Here is a 17,500-nt window from a genome sequence, read left to right as displayed (position 1 = left end):
CGTAGCACTCCGGGCGGGCGGCGCATGGCAGTCGATGGAGCGCTCGCCTGATTCCAAATGGAGATGAATGGCTCCGTGACGGCGGATGATCCAGTATGTTGCATGTTCTGTACGGCGCCACCACCGTCACATAAATCAGTTGTCACCGTGCGCCGATCACTCAAGAATCAACAATCAATTTCTTCCTATCCTGTCATTATATATGCTTTTATATTTATCATATATATATATTTTTGTATCCGTTATTGATTGAGAATCAAGTCTGTCCGGCTAAATTCGAAATTTCAAATTCAAAACGTTCTCGGGAGGATTCTCTTGACCATGTCTTTTTGTTCACCAGGAGCCACCGCCCAGTTTAAAGAGTTACTTCGCGGTGAGCTTTGTTGTCCACACTTTACCTCAACAAAATGTCATTTAGCGAACGACTCCGTGACCACTGCCATGGTCACTGCGGCAGCCACCTGGCAGTTCGGGTTTCATTCTGCGGCCCAGAACGTGGACCCAGGCGTGCTAGTCCGGTGTTCCAGGCCGTTACTCTACCGTTCCTCTGCTGCTTGTAGATTAGAAAAGGCACTGGGGGAAGCACGGTGTGGAATCCTTTTGATCCTTCGCATTCAATGTCACAATCTGACTTTAAAGGTGTAAAGAAAATGTGCTCTTGAATTTCTTGTCGTTTCAATGCTGCAGTAGAAGTCCAAGAGGAGTGTAATCAAGCACAGTAATGTCATTTTCCACCAAAATGATAACCTTACTAAATAATGTCGATGGTTTGTTGAGAATATTCCACCAAAGTGTCTCTAATTTCGCTATTTTTACTTGTTGTTGGGTGTGTGTGCGCGCGTGTGCCTGTGTGTGTGTGTGCGGAGCATATTGCTCGGTCAGTGCCGAGGCAGATGGCGATGCAGTTGATTCTCTGACCGCGCTAAGTAAGCCTGGAGGCATATTACTCACTTTCACATTGCAATGAGCTAATTAGCAATGAACCTCTTGATGCGCTCTGTGTGTATATGTGTGTGTGTGTGTGTGTGTGTGTGTCTGTCTGTGTGTGTGTGTGTGTGTGTGTGTGTGTGTGTGCGCCGTGCAGGGCAATTTGTGTGTGTGTGTGTGCACGTAAAAAATGTAGCTGCACATTTTATTATTTATATTAACGTCCCCCACCCGTAGATAACAAAGAAATTAATCAAAACGTTTCTCCCCAATGCATGCGCTATTGTTATTGTTATTATTATTATTATTATTATTATTATTATTATTATAAAAGTATTTTTATTTGTGTTATTATTGGTAATAATAATATAATATATTATTATTATTATTATTTCTATTATTATTACAGTGCCTTCTGTCCATCTACTGCTCTCGAACTCCTCCTCATATCTCTTTCAGACCGTGTAGCTCTCTGAATCTTTCCCTTCTTTCTTTTTGCCGTCCATCTTTTTCATCCTCCCCGCTCAACTGTTGTCATGTGCCCCCTCCCATCCAAGCAATGAAATATTGATGCAGGGTAAATGACATCAGTAGTCTGTCTCAGAGAAATGATGCTGTCTGCCTTTCAGTCTCTCTCTCTCTCACTCTCGCTTCGCTCTCACTTCGCCGTCTCCCTCTCTCATTCTCTCTCAGCGTCTTCCTAATGTTGCCATGATTTATTTAAAATGGCTCTTGGCTACTTTTTATTTTCTTGATTTTTGTTTTCCCTTTTCTTTCATTCTTTCTTTGTGCCTGCATCTTTATTTGCTTTTTGTTTGGTTTTCATTTCATTATTTGTGTTTTTTTTTTTTCCTCTATTTTCTCCTCTGTTTTGGCAATACCCCACATACAAACGAGAAGGTGTGTGTGTGTGTGTGCGCGTGTGTGTGTGTGTGTGTGTGTGTGTGTGTGTGTTTAGTGTGTGTGTGTGTGTGTGTGTGTGTGTGTGTGTGTGTGTGTGTGTGTGTGTGTGTGTGTGTGTGTGTGTGTGTGTGTGTGTGTGTGTGTGTGTGTGTGTGTGTGTGTGAAATGAGCCCTCTCTTCTCAGCTTTCCGGCCTAAATTGAATTCTGAGTAGCTGTTTGGTGGTTCACACTCCAGCTCATCACTATCACCCTCTGTGGAGAGAAAATAGACAGAGCGGGAGAACGAGGAAGTGAGTGAGAGAGAGAGAGAGCGAGATAGAGATAAAATACCTTTTTTTTTTTGTCTTTTTAGTCTTGTAGATACGCTGAGTGTCGAAAGTGCGATGGAGAGAGAGAGAGAGAGAGAGGACTACTGTAGTCTGATTACAGCCCCGCGAGAGATGCAAAGTGATGGAGGAGGGGAGAGATGTGAGAGGATCAATAGCAGGGGTGGCTGTCTGAGGAAGGGACGAGGGTGGAGGTGGAGGTGGAGGTGGAGGTGGGGGTTGTGACTGGTGACCCCGAGCACTCAATCCCAAGTTCCAAGTACCCAGAGAGAGAGAGCTGTGTTCTTTGAGAAGAACAAAATCCAGCCACTGTGTAGCCTTATTGACCAAATGAATGCTGGGATATCTGGTTTGATCCAGCCGACCTTAACGTCACCTGTTGGATCATTTAGACAGAGCGCAAACTCTACATAACGGGAAAGAACCACATTGACCACTTGCTTGACGACTGTACTCGCTCCCAAAAGTATCTAATTATTAAAGGTTAAATTGCTCGTCATAGTCAGTGCCCTGATATATCTTAGGCCTGTGTTTCCCAACCTCTTTTCTGCCATGGCACATTTAAATAATCCCATGGCACACTACTATCCTGATAACCAATAAGAACATGTACAGTACATGTACCATAATACCCACATAAACCATGACGTAGGAGAGTTGGTGATGCAAGACCATTTATTCATAGCGAACAAATCTTTTAAATTAGTCATGAATGGGAGTCACTCCGGCAAAAGTGTGGGCGAGCAAGTGAATCGTCGACTCACAAACTGTAAAATAACCACTGAGGACGAAATTAAAGACCGAGGCAAAGAAGGCGAAGGCGTCTGACACTCATCGCATTGACCGAAACCACTCTTTGTGACTCTCGTTCACCGTTCGGGACGTCCTCCCCACGCTCGTCGTCCGTTACGCCAGCTGAACCAAGCGAACTCAGTGACTCGGCAAGTACCGAATCTCAAAAAAAAAAGGAGTCAAACCTTTCGTCACTGCGTGTAGAACTCACTTTCAGTAATATAATGTCAAACTTGTTCTGATGAACACAGAGCTGATTTGTCTGGAACTGATGAAGTAGATGAATTAGAACATACAGGGCTGCTTTGGATTTACATACATGTATATGAATATATCAATATTTTAAAAATATTTTTTAGAATTGATATATACTATATATATATAGACATATAAGTATCGATATTTGCTTGGAACTGTAGTGGATTAAAAGTCGAAAGTAAGAAAGATGAAGTGCATTGAAAAATGTACTTGAGTACCTTGGTTACTTTCCACCACTCCTCAAGTCAGTACGTGAGTGAATGCACGGTATTCTTTTGGCTGACTTTGCTGCGCGGCTGATTTCATAAGGGAGTGTGCGATGGATGCATAGATGGGTGGATGGATGGAAAGATCGATCGCCCTCGAGGAGGGAGGATGACGAAGGGGGAGAGGGGAGAAGAGAAGAACTATGCCCCCCCCCCTAATCACTATCCAGTCCCAGCAGCAGCAGAGTTAGCAATACCGCCTCATCGGCATATTGTCAGCACTCCTGGCCATCCATGGGCACTCACTCTCACATGCACACACACACACACACACACACACACACACACATACACATACACATACACACACACACACACACACACACACACACACACACACACACACACACACACAGAGCGACACCGTCCTGATTTGAATATGCCCACATGAACCTCCAACCGCCTCTCTGTCCGTACCCGACACGTGGCCGCTTGTGACCACTTTAAAGTTTGGACTTAAACAAGCGCAGTCATCCTACGTACACACAGGTACACACACGCACGCACACACACACACGTTCTCCCACTCCAGTTATGTCTCTGGAAGCAGAGGTTTGTTTTCTTCATGATCTCTCATGTCTCTCTCTCTCTATCTATTTCTTTCTCCCAACAACCAATAGGCAGGTTTGCAGGATTTTTGTTTATCAGTGTGTCTGGTAGAGGGGTGTGTGTGTCTGTGTGTGTGTGTGTGTGTGTGTGTGTGTGTGTGTGTGTGTTTGTGCGTGTGCGTGTGCGTGCGTGATCGGTCATCATATTAACTATCATGTACGCCGGCATCTGACACACACACCTCCATCTCACGCTCCCATCAGACGTAGCCCCTCCTTCAGTTTCGCTCACTCTCCATCACGCCATCCTCCACCGGGCCACTCCTCTGAGGGCCCAATTAGCAGCGGACTTTCTTATAAAAGGGGCCGTTTGAGCAGTTTGGACATTTTTTTGACTGGTCCTGACTCCTCCGCCTTCTCCTCCACAGGACGACGCCGACCCAGAGGACGACATGACCATCAGAGAGGTGAGAGCCCGACAAGCCAATCATGTGCTCACGTTGGGCCAAGGCAAAGACCCAGAGGCCTATCGAAGACGAGCCAAGCTGCAAATAACCGTCATGCGATTAAATCACCCACTTATGATCACACCCCCTTCAGCTCATCGGGAAATTGCTTTGACAAAAGTCAAGTCAAGTCGATTTCCTCAGACCTTAATCACAGAGCAGTCTCAAAGGGCTTTACAAGCTTCACACTTCACATAGAAATCAACAGCGCCCCGCTAGTCTTAACCCTGTTACCCAGGCGGGGAAAAACTCCCAGAAAACATCATCGGGAGGTTTTGCAGATTAGGTTTAATCTAAATTCGGACTGAGCTAATCCTATCTCCAAATTTATAAACGCCTTTCTGCGATTAGCTCGAGACTAGGAAGTCCGAGACTTAATAATTCAGCAGTAGTCAGTCTTGGTGCTGGTTTCCCATCATCATCATCATCATCAATAGTCCAGATAATCCATAAATCAGAAGATAGACCTGCCTCTGGCCAGGCTAAATTTAAGCCTCCATTTAGACCTAGATTAGCTCTAATCTTCCTTCTGGAAATCAGATTTTTTTTAAAACTAAGACTAGGGCAAGTTTGAGACTGTTTTAAACCATGACTGAGAGTCTCGATTTTAAAAGTCAGATTTAGATTAGCCCTGATCTGCCCCCACATGACGAAAGCACTGGAACTTCTGGTTTGGCCACAAATAAGCTTGGCGCGTTGGCCTTCCCTGTAAAACTTAAAATCAATACGGTGGTTGAATCGATTAGGACTCCTAAGTAACCAATCAGCCGCCAGATCCTTTTCCAAAGGGGACGGCCAAGTTTGTTTTGGTCCAATCAGGCCACAGCGTCAAGGGTCTGAGGGATGACATCGCAGCGGCTCACAGGGCTCCTTCTCAGCGTGCTCCGGACAGGATGAATACCTGCGCTCTTATATTTTTGGATACGCCATCATTCATAATTCATTCATCAACAGCACCTCTCATTTCCTCTCTGTCACCCACGCCTCCCTCGCACTTATTCAACCCCCCCTCGCTCTCCTCTCACCCCTTCTCGCCACCACCCTTTAATCTCTACCTCTCAATCTTTCACTCTCCCTCTGAATCACCTTCTCCCTCCATCACACATATGTCATCCGTCTCTCCCTCCCTCTCTGTTACCTCCCACCTCCCCCCGAAAAAACCTCCCCGCTCATTCACCCACACGCTCACGCACGCTTGCGGGAGTGATTTGAACGATCGTCTCTCAGAAGGAATGGATGGAGGTTGTCTTATTTAGAATCAAGGGAAAACCCGAGAACAAACGGCTTTAAACAATCCCGAGCAGCAACGTTCAGTGACGTGTTCCGGAGGCAGACAACACCACCCGCTCGTTACGTCGCAAAGAATCAGAATCATAATAGTCTTTATTGCCAAGTAAGTTTACACGAACAAGGAAATTGTCCTGGTGTTCGGTGCATACATGAAACATAAATGTAAAACAATAAGTAAAATATTGCTGAAATATATAAGCATATGTAAACTAAGGCAGTTTTTTTTATTTTATTTATTTTTTTAATAAAGCTGCTTAGTTTGTGCAGGAATGTGCAAATGTTCAGTCCGTTTTTTCTTTTGAGCTTTGTCGTCGCCAAGTCCAAATTAAATGGACGCCGGTGACTCGCGAACGATACGTTCGTCGCGAACAAATCTTTTAAACAACTCGACTTAATGAATTATTAATGTTGTCGTCAGTTTTATAAACCCCAATGAGGGGAAATAAACAGATACAGGAAATGTCAAATGATGAACAGCATTTTATGGCGTATTATATCGGTGTCGAGTTCTCTGTCGTTCTCTGTGTTTACATCCATATGGTAACACCCTGTCCCCTCCCCCCCTTGTGCTGCAGATCGCAGAGTGGGAGGAGCAACAGCTGGATGAGCAGGTCAACTTCAACAACTGTAAGATCGACCCCGCCCCCTTCCAGCTGGTGGAGCGCACCTCACTGCATAAGGTATGTCAGGGGTTTTCTCTGTTTTAATGCATCTTTCAGTATGGCAATTCATTTGATCATAACGAATGCCATCCAATCCTTTTTTCTCCGTACGGGTCGACTAACCATCTTCAATGTGTAAAAATAAATAAATAAATATTAAAGAAAGAATTTAGGTTTGGCTTTTGGGATGATGTGTTCTTTTTTTTTTTTTTTTTTTTTGGATATTGTGGATGTTCCCTGATAAGGATATCCTGTTTCAGCCTGGCACCACACACACACACACACACACACTTTGCTGCTCTAGCTGGGCGAGCCACATTGCAGGAAGAGCCGCGCGCAAACACTTAGGTCCTTAGGCCAAGTTGGCCCCTGACTGAGTGCAAGAGAAAGAGATATTGCAGCATTAAGGGGGAGCTTTTCAGCTTTGTTGATTTAGTTTGCTTACTGCGGCACTCTCTCTATCTCGCCCTCTCTCTCACTCTCACTCTCTCTCTCTCTCTCTCTCTCTCTCTCTCTCTCTTTCACACAAGCACTAGCATCCGCTTGTGTGCGCACCCTGGAAAGATCTCTGTCTCGATCACACGCACGTACACACCCATACATAATCGCACAAACACGCACAACTGTTTGGTTCGCAAACTTCTGAGTCACTTTCCAAGACACACACACACACATGCACATACATGCGCACACTCTCTCTAGCTTGCCAGCAGCAGCATCGGCTGAGCCTAATGTCCTCCATTCATAATGCTATTGGCCCCCTTGTCTATCCGCCCCCCTCTCTCTCTCTCTCTCTCTCTCTCTCTTTCTCGCTCTCTCTCTCTCTCTCTCTCTCTCTCTCTCTCTCTCTCTTCTCGCTCTCTCTCTCTCTCTCATGGTCTGCCTCTGTCTCTCTACCACCTTTCGCGAGGCTCAACGCTTTAAACATTTAAAAGTGGGATCCTGCACCAATCCATCTCGTTCCCCTCCCTTCACTGCACTCTGCCAAAAGCCAATACCACGCACAATCTCCTTCAGCATATTAAACACCCCCCCCCCCCCCACAGCAAGGCTTGACGTTTTTTCAGTCCGTGTGTGTGGATGTGCGAGTGTGTGTTGGTGAGTGAAAAAGCGAGATAGAAGGAAGAAGAAATTGCATTTGAAAAAGTGAATTTCTGTGAATGTGTCTACACTAGCTTTCTTGTGTGTGTTTGTATTTGTGTGCACAAGCATGTCTGTGCTGTCCGCGCTATATCAATGTGATTGGATTGTTGTGCTTATTGCCCAATTCTCATACAATAGTCTTGTTTCTTGAAATATTTACATGGCAATAGTCATCTCCAGAGGCTCGTCATCAGACTTCAGCTAGCTCTGCTTGCAGCTTCATTTGGTTGTAAAAAGCACATTTTCATCCTAGGAAACCGATGCAGCATCTGTTTTTCCCCAAGCAATTCTCCTAGCCGCTGTACAGGGGCTAAGGGGGTAACAATGTGCAAACACTTTGTCTTTGACGCATTAAATGCGGTTCAAATTGATGATTTTGGGTCGAATTGGCAATGAGCCGCCCTCCGACCTCCAGGAAGGAGCTGTCCTTCTGCGGCGGAGGAAGTTCATAGTACGTTAGACACTTGTTAATCTTTTACCTGGAATAGGCACAGTCTGCCTTGGCACAAAAGAATGAATTTTGTCCACCCCCTCCCCCTGTACTGCCACCCCGTTCGGGGCCAAGCAGACAGACTCATTAGAGTCTAAAAGGATTTTGAAAAGTTGGTTGGCTGTGGTCCCCAAAAGCTGTCTGCTGTGTCTCTGACAGGGGTTTCTATTGTACATCTGAGTTCTACCTTCAGCTGCAGGACGCTAAACCGACTGGTTACAAGATAGAACTTTGCAAGGATAGAAGAGATGTTAAAAACATGGGTACATACTGCATGCTGCATAGTGTGCTGGATTTTGGATCTTCAGACAGCCTGGGAAAGAACTGTTTGCATTTAAAATGATGCGTCGCTTGAGGAGCTAGTTCTATCAGACGATTTGACGGCGCCACACGCTTCCACGCCCTTATGGGCCGGCCTGCCTTGCTTCCCGCTTGCCCGCTGCGTGGCTGTGCTCCCTCCACCGCCACCGCTATATTTCTAGCTCGCTAAGCATGCGTGTGTTTGCCGTTGCACCTCGCCGGGAGTGACGAGCAGTAGAGCCCAGAAGCCCAAACACAAAGGATGCAAAATAAATAAGGATCATTCCAAAGACTTGTCCGTCAGAAATGTGTGTCCAAGGCCCCCGTCCAGCGAGGGTGACTCTCACCGTTTATTGCATTTCCCCCTCTGCAGACCCACACCATCTTCTCCCTACTGGGCTTGGACCACGCCTACGTCACCAGCATCGGGCGCCTCATCGGGGTGGTCTCCCTCAAAGAGGTAAGAGCACACACACAGCTCTACCCCAGTTACAGTCTTCAAGGGACTTGACTCCACCCCACCATTATTGGGCAATAATTTGGCCGTGTTCAGACTGAACGGAAATGGAAGATTAAGTTTGTGTCAGTCCTAAGGAACAGCTTCCATGGTTCCAGGGTTTCGTTCAGGGAGTTGGTGTTTAAGCTAAAAGTACCCGCGGCTGCTCGCAGTCCAACGGCAGCCGTCTCGAGGAGCGAAAACGCTCTAGTTTGACAAGTTGTTCCCTCATCCCCCTCATCCCTCTCGTTGCTCAGAGCCGTAACGCCTCCGTGAACATCATCAGCGACGCCCCCCACCCCCCCACCCCCCTACACCACACACCAACTCTCTCACTTAGGATTAATGGATTCTGCTCTTTCTGTCTCGGGTTTAATCGGACCGCCAGAGATAAAGAATTGCTTAATTTTCCTGTCTGTATCTATTTTCTCTCTCTCGCTTTCTCTCTCTCTTTCTCTCTCTCTCTCTCTCTCTCTCTCTCATTGTCTGTATCTTCTCTATTGTGATCCATCTGTTCTCTCTCCTCCCATTCTCAGTCTATTCTTCCCTCTTTTCCCTCCCCATCTATTCTCTTTTATCCAGCCTGGCGGTATGTTTTCTTTTTTATCTACTCTTTGATTTTATCCTCCAATCTACAACTATCTTGTTTGTTTTCTTGGAAACCTTTCTCGCCCTTCCATCTCTCCTGAACCCCCCCAGCCCCCCCCCCCAACGCCCTTACACTGGGTCTTTGTGAATGGGGGCTGGAAGTGGCCGCAACGGATCCCCCGCCAGGCAGACGAAACCCCAATCTGCTCCCTGTCTCATAGTTTGTCTGAAAGCCTGTCTGTCTGACTGTCTGTCCGTCTGTCTGTCTGACTGTCTGTCCGTCCATCCGTCTGTCCGCCTGACACACTAGCCCGTGGCTCGCCACCATCCCGCAACCTCGCTGGACGGCGCACATGCGCGGGTGGATGCACGAGAGAGAGGGTGAAACTGCCCTTTTATAGCCCTCTCCCTGGAAACAGAAGGAGAGCTGCTGAGTCATTGAGCCACTAAATGACATGTCGTTTAGCGCTTGCGTGGGTCATCCATTCCCACAGCCATGCCCAATGGCTCTCTATTCATTCACTTAACGCCCCCCAACCCCTCCGACCAATCCCCATCTCAACACCAACCGACACCATACTCAAAGCTGTTTATGATCTCCATATGCGAACAACTCCTTCATATTGCCATGGCAGCTCTTTCTATTGGCAACAGGTTCTGTCCCTAATGGGAACCATGATGGAGCTGCAACTTTCCACCGTTGCCATTTCAGGTTCAATGATTAATCCAGGGGATTGCATCCAGAGATCTCAGAGCAGATTGGATTAACTCTGTCAATTTCCTTTCCAATGGCACCACCAGCATCAAGAGGCAGAGAAGATCACCCTTTTTTTTGTATATACCTGGAGTTTGGTCCTCTGTAAGGGACTCATCCAGGCTTTAAGGAGCAGGGGACAGCCATAGTCCGAGGCCACAGGGAACAGCTCTAGTTCAGGGGCAAGGGCAGGAAGTGGAAGTATAATTGAAGGCATTTTAAGACTTTAAAAGAAAAGGTGAGGAAATGTACACAAATTGTATTTAGAAGCAAATACAACATGTAGATTATGTCTTTAAGAAAATGTAGATGAAGCAAAGTTTGAACTTCAACTCAACAGAAAACACATTGCGCGTTGTGCGCTGCAAGATTCTTCATTTGCATTTTAAACTTGTGAAGAGCGATAGAGACTGCTCGTCTAGTTAAAATCTTCTAGTTAATGCTGCAATAAGAGAGCAGACTACATAACGGCACTCCTCTAATTCCGCTCTTATCTTGGGACCAGATAAGAAAAGCAATTCCTAAGGTCCATAAGCAGTTTTTTCATCCTTATAGGATAGATATAGGAGCACAGGTAGGTTTCCAGCTGCCCCTACAATAACTCAATAGATATTAAAATATTTGTATCAGTGAATTTGTCTCGGGGGGGACCAGTCAACCCCAAGCGCGCACAATGTAAATTGATGACTGAGCACTTTTCAATCAGCAATAAAGCCCAGTGCTCCATCATACACCCCTCTCCAAGCATTGAAACATAAATCGGCGACATTAGGGGCTGGCATTAGCAATGGGGATTTATCTTCCATTTCCTGCAGAAGTGGTAAGGCAATACCAAGGTAAAGCAATGACTTTCTTTTTTGGCAAAATATCATCAGCTTTAATCTACACTCAGCCATATTTGGCTATAACACCCAATCTACCGCTACATCGGGTCCATCAGAAATAACAGGCTGTTCTCCCCGTGCTATAAAACCATGGCACAGAACTCCATGGTACAGCTCCCTGTTAATCTCAAAATGCAAAGAATCGACTCCTGCACATGGTCTACATTTGGAATTAAAAAAGGTTAAGGCCTAAGGGGCTTTTTGTTGCAAAAAAACATTCAAGAAAGGACTCAAATGTTCAAATGTGTCAACTCAAGTCATGTGTTGTGTCCATACCCATCCAATAGTTTCCTGCCATAGTGTACCCTAATTCCCTTGTCTCCCCCTGACCAGTTGCGCAAGGCCATCGAGGGCTCGGTGACCGTGAAGGGCGTGAAGGTGCGTCCCCCGTTGGCCAGCTTCCGGGACAGCGGCACCAGCAGCAGCGAAAACGAGGCCACCGAGCTCCACAAGCTGTGGGACCGCCACAAGAGCATGTCGCTGCCCCGCGAGTACCTCCCCTCCGACTCCGACGAGAAGTCCCAGTGAGACGTCCCAGCGCCCGACGAAGGGGAGGAAGAAGAGATTGGGGGTGGGGCACGAGGAGCCAGCAGACGGTTCATCCTTCCCCGCATTAAAAAAAAACGAAGAAAAAAAAAAAACTCAGGTCCCAGATCAATATTAAGTTATAGAAAAAGAGTTCTCAGTTTCCACAGTTTCGTCTTCCCTGCTGTGTCTCTCTCACTCTCTCTCATTCCCTCTCTCCCTCTGTGCGTCAAATGGGGCCTTGCACTGACTAAAGCCAAACACTCCATAGGGGAATCGGAGGCACAGATTGTGCCCTGCTATCCACTCGACCTTGTGAACCCATGGCAAAAGGGGAAATGCAGTGATGGTTGTGGAGGGTGGGCTGGATTTAAGAGGGTTTTTGGGGTTTTTTTGGGGGGGGCAAAAGAAACTGAGAAAGAATGGGTTCAAATCTACAAAAGGGATGCATTTTTCCCTTTTTTTTTTTTTTTTTTTTTTAGCGATCTAACCTGATTTGTTCCGAGTTTCGATCAAAGTTTGAAATTGCGGGAACCCGCGAAAGCTCCTTTTTTAGCAAGTCTTCCATTTGTGTTCAATTCAGCGGTTGTGGCAAGTAGAGAGACTTCTGTACGTGTGTGGCTGAAGCATGAGTGTATGTATTGAGAGAATGGACGAGTGTGCATGTCATGGACGGAGGAGTGTGGCAAGATGGCTCCTCCTTGTCGTTTGTTTCTTTTCCTGTTGGAACACACATTTCAGTCTCAGCATTTCAGCTCTGTGATTATTTAATTGCCATCCGAACAGGTGGTCGGGATGTAACTGGAATTCTGTCATGTAGCACTGCTTTTTTTAAACCGCACTAACCGCACAGTTAGCCCCTTCGACATCTGAGACGCTCGCCTTATATTTACTGTATATTTACTCCCTCCCTCTCACCAGCCTTCCTCATCCTTTCCCTTTTGTTTTTGTCTTTTCTCCTCAACACTTCGTCGCGAGTCTACGTCCACATCCAGCTGAGCTAATATTTCTATGCAAAGCAGCCGAGCCTATCTACGGAGGGGCAAATGTTTCGGTCATGGTGTACGCTCCTTTCACGAAACGAGGCTTTTCTTCCGTTCAAAGTGAAGCTTTTAATGAGCTTTGCTGATGGAGCAGACAGTAAGAAGCACGCAGCGAGGGGGGGATGGGGGGGGGGGGGGGGAGCATGAAAGAGAATGAGATGGAGGAAGGAAAGGGGGGGAAAGAACGGGCAATAGCGAGCAAATGGGCAGCCCAAAGAATGAAGCCGTTATTACCTAACCAGCAGCTCTGGGCGTTTTCATCAATCTGCCTTTGACAGCCATGTTCGCTCACCTCCATTACCGTCTCAGACGCACAAAGCCCCTGCAAGCTAAATGACGCTTTGAGTCTCGGGCTAAGGCTAAAATGGGACCCCCCAACCCCCAACCCCCAACCGCCGCGGCCGCCTGCCCCGGCCCTTGGCGCGGCAGAATCAACATCTTTGCAGATGCAGTGCGACTAACCATCCAACAACAGAAGGGAGAAGTCATTTATTTTGCCCGTTCAAAGTATCCCGAGAACCCGTGTTTGACTTTGAGCTACACATCCGGACGCCAGAGTTATGCGGAGCCGACTTCCGTTGTGGTTTCAAACTATGAATGATTTACTGTCAGACCGCCTTTCTGATTCAGCGAGTTGTCCCGACATGACAGATATGGTTGAAGTACAGTGTGCTTAATAATGCATGATGTCGGCCATAGTGCTCCGGGCTCGTCAATGTGCTCTCTGCTTATTGACAGGGAAGGCATAGATTTAGCAGCAGTCCCCCCCCCCCCCCGAGCCTCTCTCTCTCACTCTCTCGCTCGCTCTCGTTCGCTCATAGGCCACTGACCGACCTTAAGAACCATCCTGGTCAAGATGCACTCCCTTTTCATACGCCTTTGTTCTGCTGTTTTGACCGGACGAGGATGTCTAGCGTAAAATGTCTCTATGGTTCCGATGCCTTAAAATGCAACCATACGCCTTCCAAGAAGTACATCCATATATATATACAGTATATATTACATTCCTCAGCTCAACACATGGGACACACACGTGAAAACAGCATGGCTTTGCATGACGAGGTGCATGCGACTTACCAGGCTGTAAGATTCCTTTTTGATATATATATATATATATATATATATATATATATATATATATATATATATATATATATATACTTAAAATGTATGACAAAAAAAAAAAGTTTCAACTGCAACAAAATGATTGAATGACATTGAATGTGGTTGTGGTGTCTTATTGTTTTTATGCGGACGATGTTGTCATGTGCGTGTACGTTTCTTCGGTTTGTTTTTTACTCCCACCCCTTCAGTGGCAGATTCAAGACGCCACACGTCTTCCATTTATCCAATCAGCTTTAAAACGTCACTTAAATCTCTCAAGTCTCCAGCCTCCGGGTGTGGGAACACTAGGATTTATACAAATTGAATATATTTAACTCCATGGCTGTAATGTAAGATAGTAATTTAATGTATTAACAGATCCAACTTTTGTTGGACTTTTGTGTTTCTGTTCTGTTAGATTTTTGTTGGTGACATTCCTGTTTGATTGTTTTCTTTGTTGTTTTTTTTCATTTTTCTTTTTTGCTGTAATTTCCATGTTTATACGACTTTTGTACAGCGCGAATAACACTAGAATGAGGCGAAACACCCTGACACAAACATAATAATATTGATGATGATGACGACGACGACGACGACGACGACGATGATGATATTAATAATAATATTCGGCTATAATGTTTGCCTTTCTGAAATGTTTTTACTGTCGCAGGTAAACGTTGAAAGGGCCGACCGGGGGGGGGCCTGTGTCTGACATGTCCATTCCACAAGTGCCTGCTTACACTCCTCCTTATCAGTGGGACGACTCCTCTCGTGTCTTTCTTTGTCCGAGGGGATTAGCCATCACGACCCACGTTCCTCGGTCATTTGGTTTTTCTAAGGCACTGGGGCACATACACTACGCTCTCCCCCCAGCTGCTAGCCTCTCTCTCTCTCTCTCTCTCCAATGTCAGCATTTCTGTTTTCTTTTTTTGGAATGAGGACGATGCATATTTATTAATTTGTATTAATCAAAGTAGAATTTGTGATTTCTACAGTATTTCATTTTTGTTGGCTTTGTTTTTTGGGTTGTTTTTTTTTAACGTAGGTAATCAATCCGTGCAATAATGATTGTTCATCTCACTTTGTAACCTGGTTTTAATTGATGACTTCACATGAATGCAAGATAACCTTATTTTTGTAAAGAAAGTTGAAAAGTGCAAAAAAATTAATAAAATATATGTACTGTATGTAGCCTATCGTACATGAGGAGAACCAACAGTCCTGAACTGAAATGGGCTGTGTTGTGCATTTTTTTCTCTCTTGGCAACAAGATGTGCGTTGTGGCTACGAATTATCAAAAGCATGGGAATAAGATCCTTATTTCACGTCCTGGCCCCCTCAGATCGTGGCTGTTGACAACAAACCGACCAAAACTGCAAAATTAATTGTGGCGTGGTCCGACCTTAACCAATAAGACTTTAACTGAGCTAACCCTACTTGAATTAATCAGGAATTTTAAATATGCCTTTCTGAGATGTTTCTTCACTTGAGATGAATTAGTCATAGTCTAGGTCGGAAGTTAAATTAAAAACCTGCCTTTGGCCAGCTTTAATTTAAGCCTTCACTTAGACCTAGACCAGTTCTAATCTTCCTTCTGGAAATCTGATTTTTTTTATTTTTTTTTTAGACCAAGAGTAGAGCAAGTCTCAGACTATTTTAAACCATGACTGAGAAAGGCCATTTCAGTTAGTCCAGAGTAAAGGTGTTAATTAGTCTAAAATTTGGCCTAATCTGTGTCCATGAAACTGCCCCATTAATGTCCATGAGCTGTAAATCTGGCTTTAGTGCCAATAGTCACACCGTCATTGTAGACAAGTGCATTTTCAAATGCATATCAATAAGCTGATCAATCATAAACTGTTCTCTCGTGAGTTAAATGTTGTAGGTAATAGTAACAAATGAGTAAATGGAATAGTTTTAGATAAAGTATTTTTCTCTCTAACAACAGATGTGCAATATAGACTGATTACAATAGTCAATAACGACAATAATCAATACAATAGACTATAATATATACAGATATACAATATATCTAATTATCTAGATAAATATTATCTATCGTATATCAAGATATATTTTCTTAGGGGAAACAGTTGTAAAATGAGTCTTATAGCAGCCTTGCAGAAATGTCCAGGTGAAGAGTTGTCCACAGCAAAATATATTTCTACAAACTGCAAACATGTACAAAAATAAAAGATTCCTATCAAATTAAATTGTGAATAAATACATATACATACATATGAGTCATTTTTGATGACAATGACTTTTAATTCATAATGTAAGAAAGGGAAAATAATCATTTGTGATCAACACCTGGAATGCTAAATGATACAAATAAATTGGTTTCTAATATATAGCAAAGAAACGCTCATCTACAGGTATGCATCAAATAACATCGGAAATGAATGTGGGTCAATTTTGACCCATGTTGAGCATTCACGGGTTAGTAATACAAAATGTGTAATAAAAATAATGTTTTTTGAGAAAAAAGTTATTTCAAGTTTCAATGGAATACTGAATAATAAAAAGCATGTAGTCCATCAGAGGGTTAAAACAGATTTCAAGACATTTAGTGACACTAAAGCGACTCATTTAAGATCATTGTGCAAAGGGTTCCAGGTGAAAGGGACAAAGAAGAAGCTAAAAGCCTTTTTAGTGGACTTCAGGGAAGGACAGCAGGAAAAGGTGCTGGGAACGCCGGGCACGGGAAACTTTCTTAAAAATATTAGTTAATATTAGTTAAATATGAAGGTACTGAGGATAACACTGTTGGATTTGTGGAGATGAGGTTAGTTAAAGGTCTTCAACGTAAGGATCTTGCTCCAACGTGTCTTTTTGTAGCCCAGATATACGCCTCGAGTGGCCGTGAGTTAAAAAAATAATAATTACAAGACAAAACATGAGTTAAGATTTCACATGTCATCTCTGTAAAAAGTAAGGTGCATGCATTTGTGTGTGTGTGTGTGTGTGCGTGTGTGCGTGCGTGAGTGTGTGTGTGTGTGTGCGCGTGCGCGGGGAACCGCTCACACCATCCCTTTCCCCCTCTGCATTTTTGGATGTCGGATACATTCCCCGTCCCCGCTCTCGCCGTGGGTTTTCTCGCTTCCCACAGTCCCACAGTCCCGACAACATCTGATCTGCACTCCCCAAAGAAACGGTACGGTGCCGAAGAGAAACCTGAGCTATTCTTTCACACCGACGACAGAGACGACGTTGCGTTTCTTTCGTACATCAGGGACGAAATAAAGAGATTTTGACAATGGAAAAATTTGGGAGTTGTTGTGTTCAATGACTTTCTTTATCGTCCAGTTGAGAGAATACGCCCACTCTCTCCCCCAGATCTCTCCATGGATTTTGTCCCTTCTGTCCTTCTGTCCTCCCCCCTACACGCCCCAGCAGCGACAGCAGCAGCAACAGCTGGGTAACAGCAGTGGGGCTTTTTTCCGTTTGTTTTTCTTCTTTTCATCATTTCCCCTTCTCCCTCCACTCCGCTCTCACTCGCTCACAGCTTTTTGGCTCAAACCCTCCCTCCGTCATGGGGGGTTGTTGTTGTTGTTGGTGGTGGTGGTGTTGTCATGTGCCTCCCCCTCCCCCTCCTCCTCCTCCTCTCTGCTCTGAGTGTCGAGAAAAAGCTTAATTAGCGAAATGAGTTCATTCGTTAAGTGGTCCTGCCTCCCCCTCCCTCTGGTGAGCT

At 45.0% G+C, this 17,500-nt stretch overlaps 1 protein-coding gene across 1 annotated transcript in view; it reads left to right on the top strand.

The window, feature by feature from the left end:
* The window catches only part of LOC307235079 (chloride channel protein 2-like), a gene marked incomplete at its 5' end in the record, with an annotated part of 128,130 nt that extends 116,351 nt beyond the window's left edge, over positions 1–11,779 (top strand). Inside the window, 5 exons of the mRNA XM_080007051.1 lie at positions 341–373; positions 4,450–4,488; positions 6,393–6,497; positions 8,786–8,872; positions 11,468–11,779. Of these exons, the coding sequence (XP_079863177.1) occupies positions 341–373; positions 4,450–4,488; positions 6,393–6,497; positions 8,786–8,872; positions 11,468–11,662 (459 nt within the window). The 3' untranslated portion in view covers positions 11,663–11,779. The remainder of the gene's footprint in view (positions 1–340; positions 374–4,449; positions 4,489–6,392; positions 6,498–8,785; positions 8,873–11,467) is intronic.
* Between the last annotated feature and the right edge of the window lie 5,721 nt (positions 11,780–17,500).

The sequence above is a fragment of the Zeus faber genome (assembly GCF_960531495.2).
Source record: "Zeus faber genome assembly, chromosome: 9".
NCBI classification, from domain to species: Eukaryota; Metazoa; Chordata; class Actinopteri; order Zeiformes; family Zeidae; genus Zeus; species Zeus faber.
This window is presented reverse-complemented; position numbering and strand designations above follow the sequence as displayed.